Source organism: Rhinopithecus bieti, unplaced genomic scaffold (assembly GCF_001698545.2).
Source record: "Rhinopithecus bieti isolate Rb0 unplaced genomic scaffold, ASM169854v2 scaffold_11971, whole genome shotgun sequence".
NCBI classification, from domain to species: domain Eukaryota; kingdom Metazoa; phylum Chordata; class Mammalia; order Primates; family Cercopithecidae; genus Rhinopithecus; species Rhinopithecus bieti.
This window is the reverse complement of record NW_016806930.1, coordinates 85727-107998: the sequence shown is the minus strand read 5'-3', so window position 1 is coordinate 107998 and position 22272 is coordinate 85727. Positions and strand designations below refer to the sequence as shown.

General features: G+C 38.2%; 2 protein-coding genes across 2 annotated transcripts; both read right to left on the bottom strand.

Moving 5' to 3' along the window:
• Positions 1-7488: 7488 nt before the first annotated feature.
• Positions 7489-8436, bottom strand: OR51L1 (olfactory receptor family 51 subfamily L member 1). Its single transcript, XM_017878716.1, is given in 1 exon segment — positions 7489-8436. A coding segment is annotated over 1 exon segment (948 nt).
• A 6921-nt stretch (positions 8437-15357) lies between these two features.
• Positions 15358-19723, bottom strand: MMP26 (matrix metallopeptidase 26). The gene is made up of 6 exons (XM_017878706.1): positions 19465-19723; positions 17905-18125; positions 17033-17181; positions 16285-16410; positions 15655-15816; positions 15358-15568 (listed from the first exon to the last, which is right to left on the bottom strand). Exons 1-6 carry the CDS (start codon positions 19561-19563, stop codon positions 15540-15542), a joined length of 786 nt encoding a protein of 261 aa, XP_017734195.1. The 5' UTR covers positions 19564-19723; the 3' UTR covers positions 15358-15539.
• Positions 19724-22272: the final 2549 nt, after the last annotated feature.

Below are 22272 nucleotides of genomic sequence, written 5' to 3'. Positions count from 1 at the left end.
TCTGGGACACATGGTACCATGTCCCAAGGCTACACAGAGCAGCGGGTGTCCTGGGACTGGTCCATGAAACCGTTTTTTCCTTTTAGGCCTCTGGGCTTGCGATGGGAGGGGCTGACATGAAGGTCTCTGACATGCTGTGGAGACATTTTCCCCATTGTCTTGGTGATTAACATTTGGCTCCTCATTACCAGTGCAAATTTCTGCAGCAGCTTGAATTTCTCCCCAGAAAATGAGTTTTTCTCTTCTATCGCATCATCAGGCTGAAAATTTTCCAGCTTTTATTTTCTGCTTCCTCTTGAACACTTTGCCACTTAGAGATTTCTTCTGCCAGATACCTTAAATTATCTCTCTCAAGTTGAAAGTTCCACAGATCTGTAGTGCCAGGGGAAAATGTCACCAGTCTCTTGGCTAACACATGGCAAGAGTAAAGACACCTTTACTTCAGTTCCCAACAAATTCCTCATCTCCATCTGAGATCACCTCAGCCTGGACTTCATTGTCCATATCACTATCAGTATTTTCATCAAAGCCATTCAACAAGCCTCTAGGAAGTTCCAAACTTTCCCACATCTTCCTATCTTCTAAGCCCTCCAAGTCTCCAGGAAGACACATTTTTTTCTGTGTTCTTCTGAATCCTCCAAACTGTTCCTACCTCTACCTGTTACACAGTTCCAAAGCCGCTTCCACATTTTCATGTATCCTTATAGCAGCACTCCACTCCTGGTACCAATTTACTGTATTAGTTCATTTTCATTCTGCTATAAAGAACTGCCTGAGACTGGTTAAGTTATAAAGGAAAGAGGTTTAATTGGCTAACAGTTCAGCATGGCTAGGGAGGCCTCAGCAAACTTACAATCATGTCAGAAGGAGAAGGGGAAGAAAGGCACCTTCTTCACAAGGTAGCAGGAAGGAGAAGTGCCAAGCAAAGGGTAAGGAGTTTCTTATAAAAACATCAGATCTTGTGAGAACTCACTCACTATCACAAGAACTGCATGGGGGAAACAGCACCCATGATTCAATTACCTCCACCTGGTCTCTCCCTTGACATGTGATGATTATGAGGATAATGCGAATTACAATTCAAGTTGAGATTTGAGTGGGGACAAAAAGCCTAACCATATCAAATACCAACATAGTTAAGGGCATTTGAAGAAGTAGCCCTCACACTACCTTATAACGAAACCTAACGTAAAATCATAATTAACAACAGTCATGGATTAGTGCAAATGATAGAAAATTATGTCCAATGGAACAGAAGAGAAATAACAGAAATAGACCCAAATATATACATTTACACCATATGACAATAGAAGCACTGTGGTACAGGGGATGAATAATGCTTTATTCAATAAATGGTTGAAAACCAAATGAGTCACTGAGGCATAAGTCTCAATCATTAAGGTTTATTAGGCCAGCTTTAGGGTGCTTCTTGGAAAAACAAAAGTCACCGACACATCTGTGGCTATTTCCACAAAGGTTTTCCGGAAGTTGTGTGTTTATACATTTCCTCAAAAGGGGGAAGGGAGAGGCATGTAGGTTGGGCAGTAGGGGAAATAGTTACATTCCTGAGACTTTAGTTAGTGTTCAGTAAATCTACATTTTACCTAAGATAAGGTGAATGTCTGAAGTGAGAAAGGGAGCAAAGGAAGACTCAATTATGTAGTCTGTCTCTGGTAGGTGAAGAAAATGAATCCTGACTTTTTTCTGCACCTGGGAAGATAAACTTGTAAGCAACATAATCGGTGTGGAGTTTTAGGAGCTAGACCTAGATTGTGGACCTAAAGTTACAATTAGCCTGTCATTGTTTATGGGAGGCAAGCAAAGAATTTACTCATGAATGATCTGTAGGTAGCCCTTTCCAGATGCCTGAGGCCATTTACCTTTCCAATCTGGCTGATATACAATGTTAGTAGCAGTGATTCATGTGGAAGAGAGTGTTGCAATGATTCAGCTTCAGGACTTAGTCTTCACTTCTGCACAAGTTTGGGGAGGTCCTTCAATTTTTATTTTCTTTTACACAGTTCTGATTGAACTATGTATCCGTGTCAAAAAAAATATACCTTGACCTTACCTCATCATTCATAAAAAAAAAATTTTACATGTGTTGTATTTGGAAATATCAAAAGCCTTACAACTTTCAAAAATTACACAGAAGAATATCATTTATAGTATCAGTAAATGTGTCAGTTGTTTATTATAGTCCCAGTTTCAAATATAGACTTCATCGCTTACTCGGCAAAATGGAACTGGGCTCAATGGACAATTTTTCCTTCACAGATGCATGATGTTAAACTCGGCCAGCAGAGGGTGCTGCAGGGACGCTTGTAGGAGAAATTCTTGTGTACTTCTCTGATTATTGTCACTTCTACAGTGCAAAAACCAGAGGCATGTATGAGAAATATTTAGTAATACTCACCCTATCAAATTCCAACAATACCCATATGACTAGACTCTTACTGAATCTTGCAGTTACCCTAGGGGCTGGCTTCCCAGATGTAACCTATTTGGACCCTGAAAGAGTATTTCCAGCTTGTCAGTCCAAACTGAGTTGCTGCCCACCCGTACTTCAAAGAGGGATTATCATTTGCTTGCCAATGCCAACTATAGTTCCCTCCCTACAAGCCTCAGCCAACCTGATGCTTCCTTCTACTCAGTCCTGAAAAGGAATCTTAGTCTATCAGCCTTGGTTCACCCATACCTCACAGAGGTGTCTTTCTTGACACATGAAATGTAATGACCTTTTCTGGCATCCAGTATGCTAAGACTATTCATTTTCAAATGAAGTTTCTACCTCAGGCTTGGGAGTACCTTCCCCATTTTCCAAGTTTGTTTTTTCTTTCAATATTCTCCCTTAGCTCCAGGGTATTACTCAAAATTGTCTTTATCTTCTTGAAAGTTGATTTCCTTACAAAATTAGTAAGTATTTGCATTTACAAACCCTATTCAAATTACTGTGTGATTTATGTCTTCCGACTGGATCGTGAGTGACAGAATAGGCAAATATCTCCTTAAAATATACAAAAGCACTAAACATAAATCAAATTTATACATTGGATTTAATTAAAATCAAGAACATTTCTAGTCATCAGACATACTATTAAGAAAGTACAGGCCGGGCACGGTGGCTCTCGCCTCTAATCCCAGCACTTTGGGAGGCCGAGGTGGGCGGATCATGAGGTCAGGAGATCAAGATCATCCTGGCTAACACGGTGAAACCCCGTGTCTACCAAAAATACAAAAAAAAATTAGCTGGGTGTGGTGACGGGTGCCTGTAGTCCCAGCTACTTGGGAGGCTGAGGCAGGAGAGTGGTGTGAACTCAGGAGGTGGAGCTTGCAGTGAGCCAAGATTGTGCCACTGCACTCCAGTCTGAGCGACAGAGCAAGACTCTGTCTCAAAAAAAAAAAAAAAAAAAAAGTACATAGGTTGTAGAAGATTGTTGTATACATACATCTCACAATGTCAACTTGAGTTACAGGGTTATTTTTAGTTCTCCAGGCTTATACACTGTGTTTGGTCTTCTGCTTGAAACTTAAGAGATTTAAAAACATGGCTATTTGCTATTGAATTCTTACCCTGTTTCATCTGCCTGCAAAAAAAGGCATCCTTGAGAATTTTATTTTATCTTTCTTATATTATAGGTAGTTAGACAGGCATGAGTTGGGCAGGAGAGGGCTCTACCACACCCACTAGGAATGTTAGGCAATGGTTGGACAATTATCACATTGCCTCTCTAAAAGTGATAAATTGGCAGCTTGCACCAGGGAGAGGCCATTTCCTGATGGTCCACTCCTGTTGCACTAAACTGCTAATAGAATGCAGATGCCAAAAGGAAGCAACTTTCCAGACATGTGCATTAAGAGACAAAATGAAGGAGTATGACCTTCTGAGGGCACACTACCGAGAAAGGGAAGAAAGCCTCGGATGGGAATGCGTACAACTTCCTAAACACACTGGGCATGCTCACTTCCTAAGGGTGAGGAGGGCACTGTGCATGTGGGCAGCCCACTCCAAGGGAAGGATCACGGGAAAGGGGCCAGCCTATAAACTCCTAGGATTGAGGTTAAACACAGCACTTATCCTTCAGTTTACCCACTTGGGTCTCTTCCACGTGTACTTTCCTTTTTTTCCTCTTCTAAAGTATTTTTAAATAAACTTCCACTCCTGCTCAAAACTTGCCTTGATTTATCTCTCTGCCTTATGCCCCTCAGTCCATTTCTTTCTTCTGAGGAGGCAAGAATTGAGGTTGCTACAGACCCATATGGATTTGCCACTGGTAACTTGAATACCTTCTACCAGTAATATATTTGAAGTCATGAGACTTGGATATTAGCCAACCTTAACACCTATATGTCACAGGTTTTCTGAGAACTTCTCATTTCAGGGTTCTCTGGGAAGCAGACTTTGAGGTAAAATTTAGTGTGCAGTTTGTTTAATAAGAGAATCTTGGGATAATCATCTTAAAAATAAAAAGGAATGAAAGTGGGTAGGATTGGGCAGAAGGAGAAGTTGAGCTGTAAACCATGCCTGAAAGCAGTGAATATTTTCTTCACTGGGCTGAAGGGGCCAGACCTTTCCAACTTTCTACCTTAGTCATTGAATGGGTCAGTGGATGACCTCAAGCAAGGCTCATTTCTCCAGCTGAGGCAATTCCTGAAAAAGTGAAAAAAAAAATTGAAGGCTTTCCACTGGACTCACTGCTAGCAGCTGGGGCTACAAGTCTTTCATTGAAATAGGGCTGAAACTATATATCTTTGCCCATCATAGCCCATGTCAGAGCCCTTTTCTTTGTGGGAGGAAATGCAAAATGCTTTGGGTAAGTTTTAAGTCAGACTGAAGAACACTACTAATGCATACTCTTTCTAACCTCTTTGCTTTCTTCATGTTACCTTCTCTTTCTAGAATACCTTCCCAGTGATGTGTTGGTGTTTAACCACCTCCTCTCTAAGAAAAATTTTTAAAGCCCTGATATATAATGTTTACCAATTTCTGTGGTTTAAATATTTCCATCATAACCAATTTCAAATTACCTACATGACATTACAGAGCACAAAAACAGAACAAGATACACACAATTGTCTCTTACGTGCCAGCTTCAGCACACCGCTTTATTTCCAACTGTGTTCAACTGCTCAAGAATGAATTGGACCCACAATGCACAGTGAAAGTGTTAACTACTCTAATTCTTGATTCCTACATCCTCAAGTAAAATTGACCACTTATTTTTATATATTTCTTTATTTATTGAGACGGAGTGTCGCTCTGTCGCCCAGGCTGGAGTGCAGTGGCGCGATCTCCGCTAACTGCAAGCTCCGCCGCCTCCCGAGTTCATGCCATTCTCCTGCCTCAGCCTCCCTAGAAGCTGGGACTACAGGTGCCTGCCACCACACCTGGCTATTTTTTTTGTATTTTTAATTGACCACTTATTAATATATCAATATTATAAAATGTACCTGTTCCAATAATATCATTGGTTACACTTAATTTTACTAACATTTTATCTATGTATCTTCACTATTAAACATTCATTATTTAACATTAGCATTATGCAGTTGGCTGTTTATATATCCACAGTACTAACAGTAATAACTATAATAGTTATTTCAACTATTTAATGAGTACTCATGATTGCTAGGGAAGACCAGCTGTATAGTGCTGTGATAAGGTAATAGACATGGCCCCATATTCAAAAAGTCTGCAATACAGCTGAAAATAAAGTGAATTTATATGAAATAACAAAATATCACCCATAAAAACATATGTATAGTTCATTCTAGCAAAAAAGAAAGAAAAAGTAATGGGTTATCAAAAATAAATTGGTAAAAACACAATACAGATCCACACAGGCATGTAGAACAAGGGGTAAAGTACTATTAAAAGATGAGGATTGAGATTGTGTACAGCTCTCAACCCATTCACAAATTAAGACATAAAATCCTGTCCCATACTATTAAATAGAGTCAACACAATTGCCCAGATGTTTAGACATGTACTGTCAGGCTTTCTTCAGCAATTCCTGTAACTGAGTACCCCATTTTCTTAAAAAATATATATATATTTTACAATTTTTTCCCCTTTTTCCTCATCTCTTACTTTGCTCTTTAGGAATGCAATTACAACTTTTACATTCCTTTTTTTCCACTGGCCAAACCACCTGCAAGCACAACTTCCTTCTATTACTCTATGTTTGCTTAGAAGTTCCATAGGCCAGCCAGTTGAGGGGGCTCACACCTGTAATCCCAGCACTTTGGGAGGCCGAGGTGGGCGGATCACCTGAGGTCAGGAGTTCGAGTCCAGCCTGGCCAACATGGTGAAACCCCGCCTCTACTAAAAATATAAAAATTGGCCGGGGATGGTGGCACACGCCTATAATCCCAGCTACTCGGGAGGCTGGGGCAGCAGAATTGCGGAACCCAGCAGGCAAAGGTTACAGTGAGCAGAGATTGTGCCATTGAACTCCCACCTGGGTGACAGAGCAAGACTCAGTCTCAAAAGAAAAAAAAAGAAAGAAAAAGAAGTTCCATAGACCAAGTCTTAAAACAAACCAAGCACCCTACCAAATTCTCCCCAACTGGCCAGAGCACTGGATGGCCCACGGGACAACTCAAGATAAACATTCATGAGCAAGCCGTATAGATCCCACAAGCCTATGTGCCTTCTGCATGGCTGGAATACCAAAATTTATCTTATTAAAACCCTGCTTTCTGCCCAGAATGCTGAAGTGTCAAATCTGGCCCTGACTCATCACTAAGCTCTGGAATAGTAACTTTCTTCTTACCATCTTCATTCTTGTTATTTGATTTTGCAAGTGGCAAGCGACTGAAACTATATTTGGTAACACTCCCATGTATCTAACTCAGTATTTGCTGGCAAATTGAGGAAGCTGATAGATCTAGAATAGCAATGAGAGAAAGGACACATCACTAAGTGATGAGATTAGAACTTGTACATAGCAAACAGCCACAGCAGCAGTTCAAAATCCTGTCAGGAACTCAAGTTCCAAACTTGCCCTAAGAACTAAAATTTTTTTATAAGCAGTTATGATATCGTAGCATGAGAAACAAAATATGGACAACAGTATTAGTAAAAGAGATACAGATTGATTTCTGGGTTTTAGATAATTAATATGAGAAACAATATAAACACAGTTATATTTAGGAAGAAAAGATACGCTATTATTATCATTAACAACAATCACAACTTAATAACATTAATAATTTTGTATAGTTTTCAAAAAACTTGACTTAGCACATACATTTTCTATTATAAGTCTTGTAATGATCTGGGGACAACATGAGACCATGGTTGTCACAATTTGTCCAAAAAAATCCTGAGTTTCAAATTGGTTAAAGATTAACTGAAATTACATGTATAAGAAGTAAAAGAATTAGGATATTAATCAGAGGAGCAATGCCCAGATATTTTACTTTTCATACACTAAAATAGCTTCCATGAGATTTTCAGTGGAAAAGTTGGAGGATAGAGGTTACTTAAAACCTCCTCCTTAGGACAAATTTGCAGAGAATTCCTAAATGAATCTGCTTTGTTCTGACACTATAGACAATAGGGTTAAGGACTGGGGGAAGAGGAAGGTAAATGTCTGCCATGAGGACGTGGACTATGGGAGACGGATGCTTCCCAAAGCGATGGACCACTGACACCCCAATAACTGGCACAAAGAAGATGAGCACCGCACAGATATGGGATACACATGTGTTGAGTGCCTTTAGCTGCTCTTCCCGAGATGCAATACCCAGCACAGTATTAAGAATCAGAACATAAGAAAGAAGTGTGAAGACTGAATCCACACCTAGTGTGGCAATGACTACACAAAGCCCATAAATGCTATTGATCCTGGCATCTGTACAGGATAATCTCAAAACATCCTGGTGCAAACAGAAAGCATGAGAGAGGGCATTGCCATGGCAGTATTGACAGTGTCTCAGTAGCAAAGGTGTGGGAAGTGCAACTCCCAAGCTTCACAGCAGACAGGCCAAACCAATTTTGCCAATTACACTCTTGGTGAGGATGGTGGGGTAATGCAGTGGATGGCAGATAGCAACAAAACGGTCAAAGTCCATGGCCAGCAACACTGAGAACTCCAGGAATGTGAAAGTGTGGATGAAGAACAGCTGAGCATAGCAAGCACTTGCCTGAATCTCTGGAGCATCCAATCATAACACAGTAAGCATGGTGGGAAGTGTAGACAGTGACATCCCCAGGTCATTCCCTGCCAAGATGGAAATAAAGTAATACATGGGCTGATGGAGTGAGGATTCTGTCCAAATGACAGAGAGGATGGTAGCATTACCCATAAATGCTACCAAATATGCAAGACAGAAGAGGATGGAGAGCCAAGAATGAGCATACTCCAGTCCAGAAAAACCCCTCAAGATAAATATGGGCTCCAGAGCATCACTGTTATTCCAGTCTACCATAGGGATCTTGAGTAACTCAGCATAGTGAGGAATGGTTCGTGTTTTTCTTCCTGATCCCTCAAAGTTATCTCTTTTGAGTACAAACAATGGAATCAGGACAAAAATACGTCTTTCCTCTAACCTCACAGAGGAAAGAAGGTGGTATCTCTTGTCGGCCCCATGTAAAAAATATTTCCTATTACTAAGGAGCACCAAATTCTGGAACAAAAATGTGGACTACACAAATATGGGCATCTTTGGCAAGAAATATGTTGGATTTGCATCGAAGACACTAAAGAATTTAAACAACATGAGAACAGAGAAAAAAACTGTACTAATTATTATAAAGATTAAAATAGAGAAAAGTCAGAGTGAATGTCGATGGATTTGTGTGAGCTTCTGGCCAATGTTCTTGAGTTAATCAGTTATTGCTTCTAGGCTATCTTTACAGTCATGACAATTGAATTGATCCCATGGGCTCAACATAATTTCTATTCAGATATATTTTTATTTAATGATTTATAATATTTAAACATTTTAAATATTTATTATTTTAATAATACAAGATAAATACCCCATATATGAAAAGAGAGCATGAACATAAGAAACAGAATCCATAATCCCAGCATGCTTTATTGAGCTGCTATTTAACCAACATAGTTTTGAGCTGTTTAGTATAGCAACTATTCCTGATTTTAACAAATTCATGGTAAAATAACTATATATATATGTGTGAGTGTGTGTGTGTGTGTGTGAAATAAGAGCTTAAATAGTTTGAAAATAAATCTTTAGGCCATAACATCACAATGTAACTATAAAAGTCCATTAAAGACATTTCCCTTTCTGCTCTTCCACAAAATAAGAACAGTGCATTTAACAGTTATCTATTACACGTTTTAAAGAGGTACTTTTCCACTTTATTTCTATTCATTGTTTTTTTAATTGATTGATTTCTCTTTCCAAATGATACTTTTAATACCATTTTTAAAAGAATCGTCAATCCAAATATTAAGTGGTTCTTAATTTTCTGACCCACTTGCACCTACTTCTGTGAAATCATGGCAATCCAGAATTCAGGCCTTAAATATTCACTATCAGTGAAACAATCAAGCTCTTTCTGAGTATTTCAAAATATGATGCTAACATCTGGCTTGACTTTCCTTTGGCAGTTTTTATTGTAATAGCCTCCCCGCCTGTGCTGGATACCAATGTTACCTTTGCTATATCATACTGTGTTGATGGCACTGGGGACAATAGCTGAGCATTATGAGATTCTCTGCCCCTTCTGTTAGCTAGTTCTTTATTTTAACCCTGTCTAGTTTCATTAACTGTCCCTGAGAAAATTATTTACTTACCTTGTCCCTTAGAGTCTGGGCCTCATAGACTTCAGCAACACCTCTCTGTAGCAACATCTCAGCAATTCCCTCAACCCTCCTTCTGGACTTTTAATCTCTGATCTTTGGAAAGATTAAGATAAGACTTCCCCTCATCCTAAAGTAAAAATATTTCCAAATGTGGTCTCAAACTCATATCACAAGGCTCCAGTTAGTTAGCTGTTTCTTTTCATTAGCTCCATTATATTTAATAAAAGCTTTATTTTAAAATCCCTTGACTGATTCTTATCTCAATTTCATACCGTGAAGACTGAAAGTTCTTAGAGGGCACAACCTAGAACTCCAAAGAGGACTTGACTTAGAATCTATATCTGAGGAACAAAAGAAAGCACAAAGCCATCTTCTCCATGTAAAAAGAAGGATTTGTCTCTTTCTCTACTTTTACCGAAGTCCAGGAATCCTCCACCTTCCATGAGTCAGAACCTACCATGGTACTCTTCTGCAGCCTAGGCAATCTGAATGAAGCTTTCATTTGAGACCCTTGTCTTAAATAAAGCAGTCAGCTACCCATCAAATTCTTTGCACTCAGTAGAGTATGTGTTTAGAGCATTTATTTTTCTTTATGTCAGGCCTCTGAGGCCAAACCAGGCCATCACATCCCCTGTGACTTGCATGTGACTTGCACATATACGCCCAGATGGCCTGAAGTAACTGAAGAATCACAAAAGAAGTGAAAATGCTCTGCCCCACCTTAACTGATGACATTCCACCACAAAAGAAGTGAAAATGGCCGGTCCTTGCCTTAAGCGATGACATTATCTTGTGAAATTCCTTTTCCTGGCTCATCCTGGCTCAAAAGTTCCCCACTGAGCACCTTGTGACCCCCCACTCCTGCCCGCCAGAGAACAACCCCCCTTTGACTGGAATTTTCCTTTACCTACCCAAATCCTATAAAATGGGCCCACCTTTATCTCCCTTCGCTGACTCTCTTTTTGGACTCAGCCCACCTGCACCCAGGTGATTAAAAAGCTTTATTGCTCACACAAAGCCTGTCTGGTGGTCTCTTCACATGGACGCGCATGACACTTTACCCCTAAGTAAAATTTTTCTCTCCCATCTTTCATATCACTAGCTGACTTTATTTTTTCTTCCTGCTCACTCAGAAAATTGTTTTGACCTCCTATTGTAGAGTTGAGTTCATAAAAATGATATAGGTATTAACATCGAAATATATAGAACACACACACACAGAGAGTGAGAGATAGGAGAGAAAGAAGAAAAGAAAGAAAGAAAGAAAGAAAGAGAGAAAGAAAGAGAGAAAGAAAGAGAGAAAGGAGAGAAAGAGGAAAGAAAGAAAAGAAAAGAGAAAACTGTGGACACAGTGAAGTAGTTTATTTTTACCCCATGCCAGGAAAATATTCCATGTTTTCTCCTTTAATTCTTTCAACCCTGAAATAAATCACATAGGATGCAAAGAACAAAGTGGATCACCACTCTTTAGAATTGTCTTTCTCCCTGCTTTATGTGCAAGTGCCCTATGTGCAGATTTCAACCTTTAGAAAACTTCAGTTGTAGACTGGCCAACAGATTTGAAGTTAGGACAGGCAGGAATATTTCTGTTTGTACTCCCTATTAATTTTTAACTGTGTATGTTTAAGGTGTACAGAATGATGACTTGATATACATACACACACACACACACACACACATAGTGAAATGATCATTACTGTGTGCATGTGTGTGTGTGTGCGTGCACACACGTGCATGTGTATGGTAAGAGCACCTAAGCTCTACTCTCTTGGCAAATTCTCAGTATACAGTTTCTGTAGTTTTAGTTCTTGCTCCTATTGGTGTATCCCTCACTTAAAAAGAGTTCCCATTTCTACAATATTATTAACTCACTGCTTTATCTCATCGATTTATCCCTCACCTGAAAAGAGTTCCCATTCTACAATATTATGAACTGTGGTCATGCTGTATATTAGATCTCTAGATTTATTCTTCTTGTGTAACTGCAAGTTTGTACTCTTTGAGCTACTTTTCCACATTTCCTCCACTACCTGGGCCCCCAAAACCCCTTTCCAGTCTCTATTTCTGTGTGTACTTTCCCTTTATTCTCTCACTGCCACATCTGTCATGTCTTTCACTTTTTAAAACCCCTTTATCGTCTTTTCTCTATTCATTTTCTTTTGGCTCTATTTCTAGGTCATTGACAATGATTCTTTGTGGTTCTTGTTGATTTTAGTACAATTTAATCACACTGAGGTTGAAAGAGAAATAATAGAAAAGAACTGGACGTAACAGCAAGACTGTTTCAAAGGGCAGAGGCATGAATCAGCTTATGTCACACATTCACCTATTCCAGGTAATTAAGGGTGAACTACTGAGGATAAAACCATTTTTTTTACAGCCTCTCTAGTATCCTAGCTGCAGTTCTCAAAACCTATTCTCTGCTAATCAGCTTATCGCTTATCTTAAAATCACTGAAAATAATTGGAACAAGACATTATAATATTGTAATAAATTTAATTTTTTTCACAGATGACAATAATTCTTTTTCCTTTTGCATAAATGGTACATCATCTTTCTCATAATTTTACTCTCTTTAGCAAACTATATCCACATACAAACTATGCTAAAATCTACCAACTAATATTTATAATTTAAAAATTAACACTTACCTGAAATTTAAACATAACACAATTGAATCAATATGCCTAGTTAATTTGCAATCAATAGCCCATTTCTCAAATGATCCACAGATCCACAGTTCCATTTTGTCTTTCTCTGACTAAACTTTTTTTCACTCTATGTAAAGTTGTATTTTCTTTCTGTTCCTACATCTGTGGCTTTCTCTCTCTTTGTCTCATTTTATGTGTCGAAATATCTTTACTATCTTTTCTAGTCTCCTTCCCGCTTCCATTTTTTTCTATTTTGGTTTTATCTAAATTTGTGTCTTTTCAGCATGTAATCCTCTATTTTTTCCAGTCCCTTTGATTGGCTGTTTCTTTCTTCTAATTTCTGTTTGTGTTTCTATGGTTTAAGTTGTTGCTCTTATTGGCTTATCTCTCACTTGAGAAAAGTTCCCATTTCTACCTGAAAGTCAAACCTGTACTGATTAAAGATGCTACAATTTTGATTCTCTATGAACCTCAGGTTTTGAAAACCTTTGAATCTGTGAGTAGTGAGGCTTGAATGCTTCCACCATCTCTATAAATACTCCTGGTTTCTCCTGGCAAAGAAAATTAGGGATTGGTGTCAGAGTCTGTTGGATCCCCAGAGATGAAATGGCCATAGAAAGCCCTTAACCACAGGTATGGCAAGAGCATATGATCATAAACTGAAAATAGTAGAAAAGCATCCTTGTTTTCATCCACTATTCTTAGTTCTTTCTTTCAAATTTAATAGTTTTCTCAAATGAGTATAAGAAAGTAAATTTATGATAATTACTGTGATCCAGAGGAATACTGAAATTTCAGCTTTAATTAGGGGCATTATACAGAAAAATGACGATGAAGTGCAATGATAAGTCTTTCCATTATAAGAGGTTTACCACATTTCACTGAACAGAGTTGTTCATTAGTCATGTGCTTAATAAGCATTTATTAAGCAACAGGGTTCAAGGAGGCATACTAAGCATTTTAAAGGCAAAAGCTACTATCTAGTTCATTGCTACTTCCTCAGTGCTTGGTACAAAGAATGATCTCCCAACACATTTTTTTTTTCTTTGCATACTGGCTATCCTACCTCTTTGCATTTATTTATAAATTTTAGAAACAGATTATCCATTTCTACCAAGATATATATTGAGACTATTATTGAGAATGTGTTGAATCTATAGATCAATCTGGGGAGAATGTACATGTTTAGAATATAAGACAACTAATCCAAGAACAGGAACTTCTATTAATTAAGGTCTTTATTTTTTCTCAATATTATCTTATACTTCTCTGTTTGGAGATTACATATTTTACACTAGGTTTATTCTCACATATTTGGCATTCAATTGTGCTAATATAAATAGCATGATTAATTTTTTTTCTAAATCTTTGGGACTGTTATGTAAAAATAAAGTTAATTTGTCTTTTTTTAGAAGAACTGCTGAACTTATTTTTTATTTTAATAAGTGACCTGTAGTCTCTAAGGTCTTGTTTTGCACCAAATCACACCTGCACAAGTAATGTCAGCTTCTTTCTCTCTTATTTAAAATCTTAATTATCTTTCTCTATATTTATCGCTTTGTTGCATTGGATAAGATCTCCAGTGCATTTTGGGGAGAAGGGATAAAAATTGTTTACTTTTCTTTTTGCAGATATCACAGGTATGGTTATTAACATTTCATCATTAAGTATGTTTGCTAAGATTTTTTGTACCTGCTTTTATCAGAGAATGTGGTCATCTTCTATTTTTCATGTGATAAGGGATTTTGTCAAAAATGGATGGTGAATTTCATAAAATTATTTTGGGTTTATTGAAATTCATGCTTTTATGATACATATTATTTTTCTTTAATATCATGTTAATGAGATTAATTATATTGATTTATTTTCAAATATCAATGTTGTCTTTCTGGAATAAACTCAAGTTTGGAATGCCATTTTCTTTTCTTTATTTATTGCCAGATTTGGTTTGCAAATATTTCATTCAGGATTTTGACATCAATGTTCATCAGTAAACAAGGCCTGAAATGTTCCTTACTGTAATGTCTTTATTATGTTTTGCTATGAGATTACACAAAGCTCTAAAATACCTGAAGAAATATTCTTTCTCTTCTCCCCAGGAAGATTTTGCATATGCTGGTATGTTTTTTTTTTTAATTAAATGGCCTTCCCAGGGTAGTTTTAATTATGGGTTTTCTAGTTAACTCTTACAGACAATTCAGTTTTTCTCTTTGTCAGTTTTAGAACTAGTTGTGGAGAGATGTAATTAAGGACTATATTATCCAACATTTATAGGACCATTTAGATCTTCTATTTATTCTTTTACCAATTTTTGTACATTTTATTTATCTAGGAATATGTAGTTTGAATATACGTTTTGATATTTATTGGTTAAAAGTTATTCACTAAGTATCTTTATAATTTTTCAATGTCTGCAGTAGTCGCATGGTATCTGCTTTTCTTGTTACCCATGTTGTTTTGATATGCATTTTCTCCTTTGTACTACTAGTGTCACAGTAGATTGACAGTTTCATTGGTCTTTCAAACAGTCAACTTCAGAGGTTAGGTTCTCCAGAAGCAAATACAAAGGGAGAGTTTGAGATGCAAAAGACTTGTTAGGAATTAAGTGTTGATTCAGCTTCCCTGAACTTAACTTTGGTTAAGTGATTTAACCAAAGTTTCATAGCTAATAACTAGATAAGCTACTAAACCAACTGGTCTCAATAACTGGCATATTAAATAGAGCATAGAAAATAACATTCCTTAAACTCTACCTGTGTAGTAAAAGGCAAAGGTCTATTCCTAACCTTATGCTTTCTTTTCTTGCAGTCCCATGGCCATCTCTGCCAGAGTTCTCCACTGTTGTATACACTTCTTTCTTGCTCTGATCACAGTGGTTGAACATAGCAAATGCGGAGATGTATCAAATTGTGAGGACAAAATGTTATTCTTTAAAACAATCTTTATTGTGACTCAGTAGTGTTTTGAATGTTGGTTCAGCTAACCTGACTGGGTTGCATTCTTTAGTGCTTCGTCCTAGCAGTCGCCAAGGCTGCTGTAGTGATTGGAGTTTTTGGTCCTCCAATAAATTCCCTGAAAGGACAGGTTGAATAAGTCCTCTGTGCCAGCATTAAGGCATGTCTGATGAACATTTTTCTCCTATGGAAACAGAAAAAAAAAAACAGTAAATTTCAGGTGGAATTTTCCTGCCCAGATCTCCCTTCTCTTCCTTGAACAGCACAGACCATACAAATGCTGGATCCTTTGGATATCATCGGCACTGAGCTGGAAGGTTCCAGGGTCGTGATACCAGTAAGTGGGGTACATTATGGAGCTCTGATTCCCAGAGTGCTGCAGGCCCAAAGAATGCCCAATCTCATGAGTTGCAACCAGGAACAGATTATATCCTGAAAAATTGTAGAAAAAAATATAAAATTAACTATGCATAGGGAATGCAGAAAGTGTGTGAAAAAGAACAAAGAAAAAGGAGAGAACAGAACAAGAGGAAAGGGCTAATGTTAGAGAGTAAAGGAAAAGGTAGGCAAGGAGGGAAAGAAGGTAAGTACAAAACAGAAGGGCAAGATATTTGGACAGATAAACTTGAAGCAAAAAAGACACATGGAAAGAATTGAGGGACTGATAAATAGAAGCAAAGAAATAAGGAGAAAAAAAACCCACAATCTGACAATGTGTTTATTACGGGATCTTCTCTGTTCAGAAATGATCCCACAACTCCTCACTTATAAAGAAAAACTGATTCCTCAGCCAAATCTTCCACCTCACCCTGACCACTCTGGATCCCTAAATGGAGACCATCAACACTGAAACCCAGGTTCCCAGAGAGTTCTAGCACTCCCACCAAACAAGGCATTTACCAGTGTTTGAAGTTGACCAACGTTCATTCTTGTCAAAATGGACAACTCCAGGATTTCCAGAATTTGGTAAAAAGGCATGACCTAGGATACCACCTGGCCCATCAAAGGGCCAGCCATCTTCATGGGCTGTGGATGACAGAAGCTATGATCACGATGAGGGTGGAGGGAGAAACAAGGTCCAGAATAGTCTTAAGTAAACCTCAGAGACTTAGGATACTGTGCAACAGTCTACCACTGGGGATGTGAAAAGGCTAAGGCATTATCTATGCAGAGAAATAAGGTGGGGCCAAAAATCTTCCTGCTCTCTTATCTAGGATAAAAAGAAAGACAGATGGCAGACACTGAGTAAAGCTTATAAGTTAGACAATAATAACAATGATAACCTCTTTTCAAAATGGTAGGGGAAAAGGGAAAGAGAATTTAAATTCTGAAAGTTTTTATAAGTAGGTTGGATCAACTTTGAATAGCATTTCAATATATTTGGGAGCTATGCATCATCATTTTTGGAAGGAAAATGTGCAATACCCCACCATATTCACACTGCAGCCAACACCACTTCTTTTTTTATTGCTTTGTTTTATTAAAAGTGTCTTCCCTGTGTTATAGGATTTGCTTTGCATTAGGGTTTTTTCAGACTTTTTTTTCTCAGAAACTTTAATAGAGGAGCTGGGTTTTTGTTTAAGGATGGAAACCCTTTGTCCTTTATACAGGGCATATACATATCCTTCTTCCCATGTCAATTTCTTACCCCACTGCCAGAAAGAAATCTTGATGTCTGCATCTTCATTCTGCGCTTGCTGGAATATCAAAGGGGTCACATTGCTCCAAATGGAAACTGCATTATATATAATATCTTTCACTGTGGATGGCTTCATATCATGTGGGTAATTGATAATCCTGAGGAAAGTAATCTCTAAATGAAAAAGTTCAGAGGTATGGGAATTATCCTAGCTCTAAACATGAATAATTCTACTTTAGGGAGAATCGTTTAATAGTTTTAGGATTCATTTTGGTCATTTATAAAGTTGAGCTAATTTCAGACTAACTAAATCAGAAACTTAAGGAATTAAACATGCAAATATAGATTTCTAAGAATTTTAACAATATCCCACATTATTCTTAGGTCAGCTAAAGTCTAAGAACAACAGCCCTATCTGGTGGTTGTGAAAAATAAGTAAATAAAACAATGTGAACTAAATTAAATTAAATATACAGTATTCTACATAGATTAAAATGTATAGCATTCTACATTATTTAGTACTGTTTGCTTTAGATATCTCAAATATATTTAGAATCCCCAAAAGAAAGAGTAACCTAGGCAGAAATTAAGTTTTCAAAATTGTGCCTTAGAACCATCCACACACTCACACATTAAAATTAAAAAGAGAAGATTTAACAGAGGGAAAGGATAGTGGTTATGCTCTCTACTTTCTAAAGAGATGGTTAGAGGAAGTTAGAAAAGGATCTGGTAGTATTGTCTTCTCTGAGGCAGATTTTGGGCTTTGAGTGGGCTGCCAGTGAAAGCAGAAGACAATAGAGGTGCCTCCAGGAGAGACCTGGTAGAAAGCCCTTTGAGGTCATCACCCCACACATTATCCTCTAGACCTTAATAACAAGCACCTGTAAGTTAGAGTGTACTTATTCCACTTGCATCTTCCTAGTGAGATGGAGGTGTTGGACCCATCAGGTACCCCACAGCGGGGCTGGTGCAGCAGGGCATGCATTTGCATATCAAGTCGGGCTGTCCCATTCCGATGGAATTGTTGCAGGAGCTGTATTTGTGTCTCCTGGGTAAGGAGTGGCGACTCCTTCTTGGTCAGGAAAAATTGATGGAAATAGTCCTGAATCAGATCAAGAAGGATGAGTACTAAGAGTCAATAGAGAAGACCTGTATATTAATTACCCTGGGCATATCCTTCTTTGAGGGTCTCAGATGGATGGTACTTAGTCTGGCCTTCCTAAGTCTCCTGTTCTCAGTGAGATGATGGCAGCCATCCCTGATTCTTTATGCCACAGTGAAATGATATTAAGGACAGGTGACAGAATAAAAATAACCTAGATAAGCTGTAACATTTTTTAAAAAAGAAAAAGCTTCCAAGTTGTAGGATGGAGAAACCCAAGTATAAACCACATGAAGGTATTACCTGGGAATTGCCCAGGGAAGATGGCCTCTGGTCTTTCTGACTGATGGAGGTTTTCTTAATCAGGACAGAATCAATCACTCCAGGACATAAAATTTGACTGGTTCTGCATTCCCCATTTCATTAGCATTTACTTCCATTTCATTTAGCTACTTTTGAAGAGCCCATTGTTTACCTATTCCTTGTCTCCACTGATTTTTCTGCCAGTCTGGTGTATTAAATGTAAACTTCTAAAAACAAAAAAAGCACATTTTATTGTAATTAGGCTTTCTCTGTCTATATTTGAACCCTAGCTGTACTCAAAATACTTTAAGGGCAATGCTCCTATCTGGTACAGCTTGATCTATTCCACAGTTCTTATGAGTACTTGATGTAAACCTATCGACTGTTTTTTTTTTTTCTAAATTATATGACTGCATTTTTAGGTCTTTGTTTTATTATGAGCTGAGCTGGGCACTAAGAAGCAAATGACTTATTGTATTGTTCTGGGCTAAACATTAGCGGGAAATTTGACTAGGTTCCTATACAATTACAAAATACATGACTGCAACCGGTCATAGCATTTTTTAGGTATTTTGGATGCTTAAAAGTTTTGGAACAAATTCATAATTTTTTTAGAAATGAAAGTGTCTGGTAGACCCACTGAGAGATTACTCAGTCAATGTGAAGGTCACATTAATTCATTTGAATTATTTCCTCTGATCTCTCACTACTTAGCAGGCTCAGAGACCTATAAACTGGAGTGTTCACTATGCCATATAGAAGACTAAGAGAGTGAGAGATGAGCAATGGGGCTGTATTAGGCACAGAAGGCACAGTGACTAGGGCCCAAAAACACTTTTAGGGGCTACAAAAAATTATTTTTTTTTCTTAAAATTAGAAGAGAAAAATGAACACACAGATTGAATAAAATGTTTTCACATATAATATTAATGTATATATTTATCATTATACCACGCAGTCACACATACACACACACATGAAATAAGAGCCCACAATGGTCACCACGTAAAAATGTGGTCCTGAGTCGTTCACCTACCTTAACAAAGTCCCATCCTTTATGGACTGTAGCAGGGGGCACTGGAAGGGCGAAACACCAGGGCAAGAAGATAGTAACTCTTAAGATGACGAGCTGCATGCCAAACACTCATTTGTCCCACTGCTTGAATTCAGGTTCCCAACTTGGGCCACCGGACCTTTATAGCTGTGCCAGCAACATCCAGTGACTCACTGTGCCAGTTTGCCCTTTCTTTGAATCTGTAAGTGGCGTCATCATCCATACCTGTTGAGGGCAGAGTGACCAGCATGCAAGGGTGACAAAAGCAGCCATGGGATTTATTTTTATGCTCAATTCACACCTGATGGTCCTCAGCATCCCGGGCCACAGGTTTGGTTAAGGAGATACAGGTCAGTCTCAGAATATAGGGGGCATCATTTTTTAAAATGGAGAAAAAAACAAACAAACAAACAAGAAACAGGAGGTGTGTCTAAACTCATTACCACTTTAGCTATAGAATAATTACTTTACCAGTCAGAGACATTCAATCTTGCTCCAGAAGCTAAAATGAGAAAAAAGAATAAAATCAAGGGAAATAAATAATGTCCCCTGTAATAAAGATCCAGATCAGAGTATGAAAATCTCCAAGACCTATATAAAAGAGATCTAGAAAAACACAGAAAGAGGTAGTTAATAGCTGTATGTTGAAGAAAACAAAGCACTGATAATAAGTTGACACACACACACATCTATAGATGTACAAGTATACATATATGTACAGATACATATACATATATATCTCATAGCAAACCATTTCAGCTCATTGCCTTAGAAATCACACAGCTTGGCTGGGTTCGGTGGCTCGCACCTGTAATCCCAGAACTTTGGGATGCTGAGGCTGGTGGATCACCTGGGGTCAGGAGTTTGAGACCAGCCTGACCAATGTGGTGAAACTCCATCTCTACTAAAAATACAAAAAATTAGCCAGGCATGGTGGCATGTGCTTATAGTCCCAGCTACTTCGGAGGCTTAGGCAAGAGAATTGCTTGAACTCGGAAGTGAAGGTTGCAGCGAGCCAAGATTGCACCATTGTACTCCAGCCTGGGCAACAAGAGCAAAACTCCGAGAAAGAAAGAAAGAAAAAAGGAAAGAAAGAAAGAGAGAAAGAGAGAAAGAGAGGAAGGAAGGAAGGAAGGAAGGAAGGAAGGAAGGAAGGAAGGAAGGAAGGAAGGAAGGAGAGAAAGAGAGAGGGAGAGAGAGAGAAGAAAGAAAGAAAGAAAGATCGAAAAGAGAGAGAGAGAGAGAGAAAGAAGAAAGAAGAGAAAGAAAAAAGAGAAAGAAAGAAAGAAAGAAAAGAGAAAAGAGAGAGAAGAAAAGAAAAAGAAAGAAAGAAAGAAAGAAAGAAAGAAAGAAAGAAAGAAAAAAGGAAAAGAAAGAAAGAGAGAAAGAGAGAAAGGAGGAAGGAGAAGGAAGAATGAAGAAGGAGGAAGAAGGAAGAGGAAGAAGGAAGAAGGAAGGAAGGAGGAAAGAGAGAGGGAGAGAGAGAGAGAAAGAAAGAAAGATAGAAAGAAAGAGAGAGAGAGGAGAAACGAAAGAAAGAAGAAAGAAAGAAGAAAGAGAAAGAAAGAAAGAAGAAAGAAAAGAAAGAAGAAAGAAGAAAGAAAGAGAAAGAAAGAAAGAAAGAAGAAGGAAGAAAGAAAGAAAGAAGAAAGAAAAAGAAAAAAGAGAAAGAAAGAGAGAAAGAAGAAAGAGAGGAAGGAGAAGGAAGGAAGGAAGGCAGGAAGGAAGAGGAAGAAGGGAAGAAGGAAGAAGAAGAAAAGAGAGGGAGAGAGGAGAAGATGAAGAAAGAAAAAAAAGAAAGAAAGAAGAAAGAAAGAAGAAGAAAGAAAAAGAAAGAAAGAAAAAGAAAGGAAGGAAGGAAGGAAGGAAGGAAGAAGAAGAAAGGAGAAGGAAGGAAGGAAGGAAGGAAGGAAGGAAGGAAGGAAGGAAGGAAGGACAGAAAGAAAGAAAGTCGCACAACTCTAGAAACTGATCTTAACTCTGCTACTTAAAAGCTGTTCAACTAGGCCAGGTGCAGTGGCTCACGCCTGTAATCCCAGCACTTTGGGAGGCTGAGGCTGGCGAATGACCTGAGGTCAGGAGTTCAAGACCAGCCCAACCAACATAGTAAAACCCGTCTCTACCCCAGCATGGTGGCATTGTAACCCCAGCCACTTGGGAGGCTGAGGCAGGAGAATCACTTTAACCTCAGAAGTTTGAGGTTGCAGTGAGCCAAGATCGCACCACTGCACTGCAGCCTGGGCAACAGAGTGAGACTCAGTCTCAGAAAAAAATCAACCAGGCATGGTGGTGCTCACTTGTTCCAGCTACTCAGGAGGCTGAGGTGGGAGGATTATTTGAGCCTGGGAGGTCGAGGCTGCAGTGATCCATGATCATGCCACTGCATTCTAGCCTTGACAACAGAGTGAGATCCTATCTCCAAGAAAAAAAAAAAGAATTAAAATGGAAGATAATGAAAGAAATTTTTAAAAATATACAATTATTGAGGGCTTATTACAAGGCAATTCTGTGTTTTAAACCTTTGGTATAGATTAAAATACAGTATAAAAATTTTATGGGTTAAAAAAATGAGACTCAAAGAGATGAAAGAACATGCCAAAGTCACACTATTAATGAATAGAGAAAATTCACTTCAAATCTATTAACAAAATATTTCATCAACAGGAGTAAACAACATGATATATATGTGGAGGCAGGTCAACAGATAGATGAGAGATAGACAGACAGATAGACGGCTACTACCCAACAGCAGCAGGCAGCAAACTACTGACACATGCAACAAAATAGACA

What these genes read in the sequence shown, in the direction of transcription:
- MMP26 (XM_017878706.1), bottom strand. Translation starts at nt 19,563, where the DNA reads ATGCAGCTCGTCATCTTAAGAGTTACTATCTTCTTGCCCTGGTGTTTC. An exon ending in TTGGTCAACTTCAAACACTG is followed by an intron (nt 15,817 to 16,284) that starts GTAAATGCCTTG and finishes ACAATTTTTCAG; the next exon opens with GATATAATCTGTTCCTGGTT. An exon ending in AAGGATCCAGCATTTGTATG is followed by an intron (nt 15,569 to 15,654) that starts GTCTGTGCTGTT and finishes CTGTTTCCATAG; the next exon opens with GAGAAAAATGTTCATCAGAC.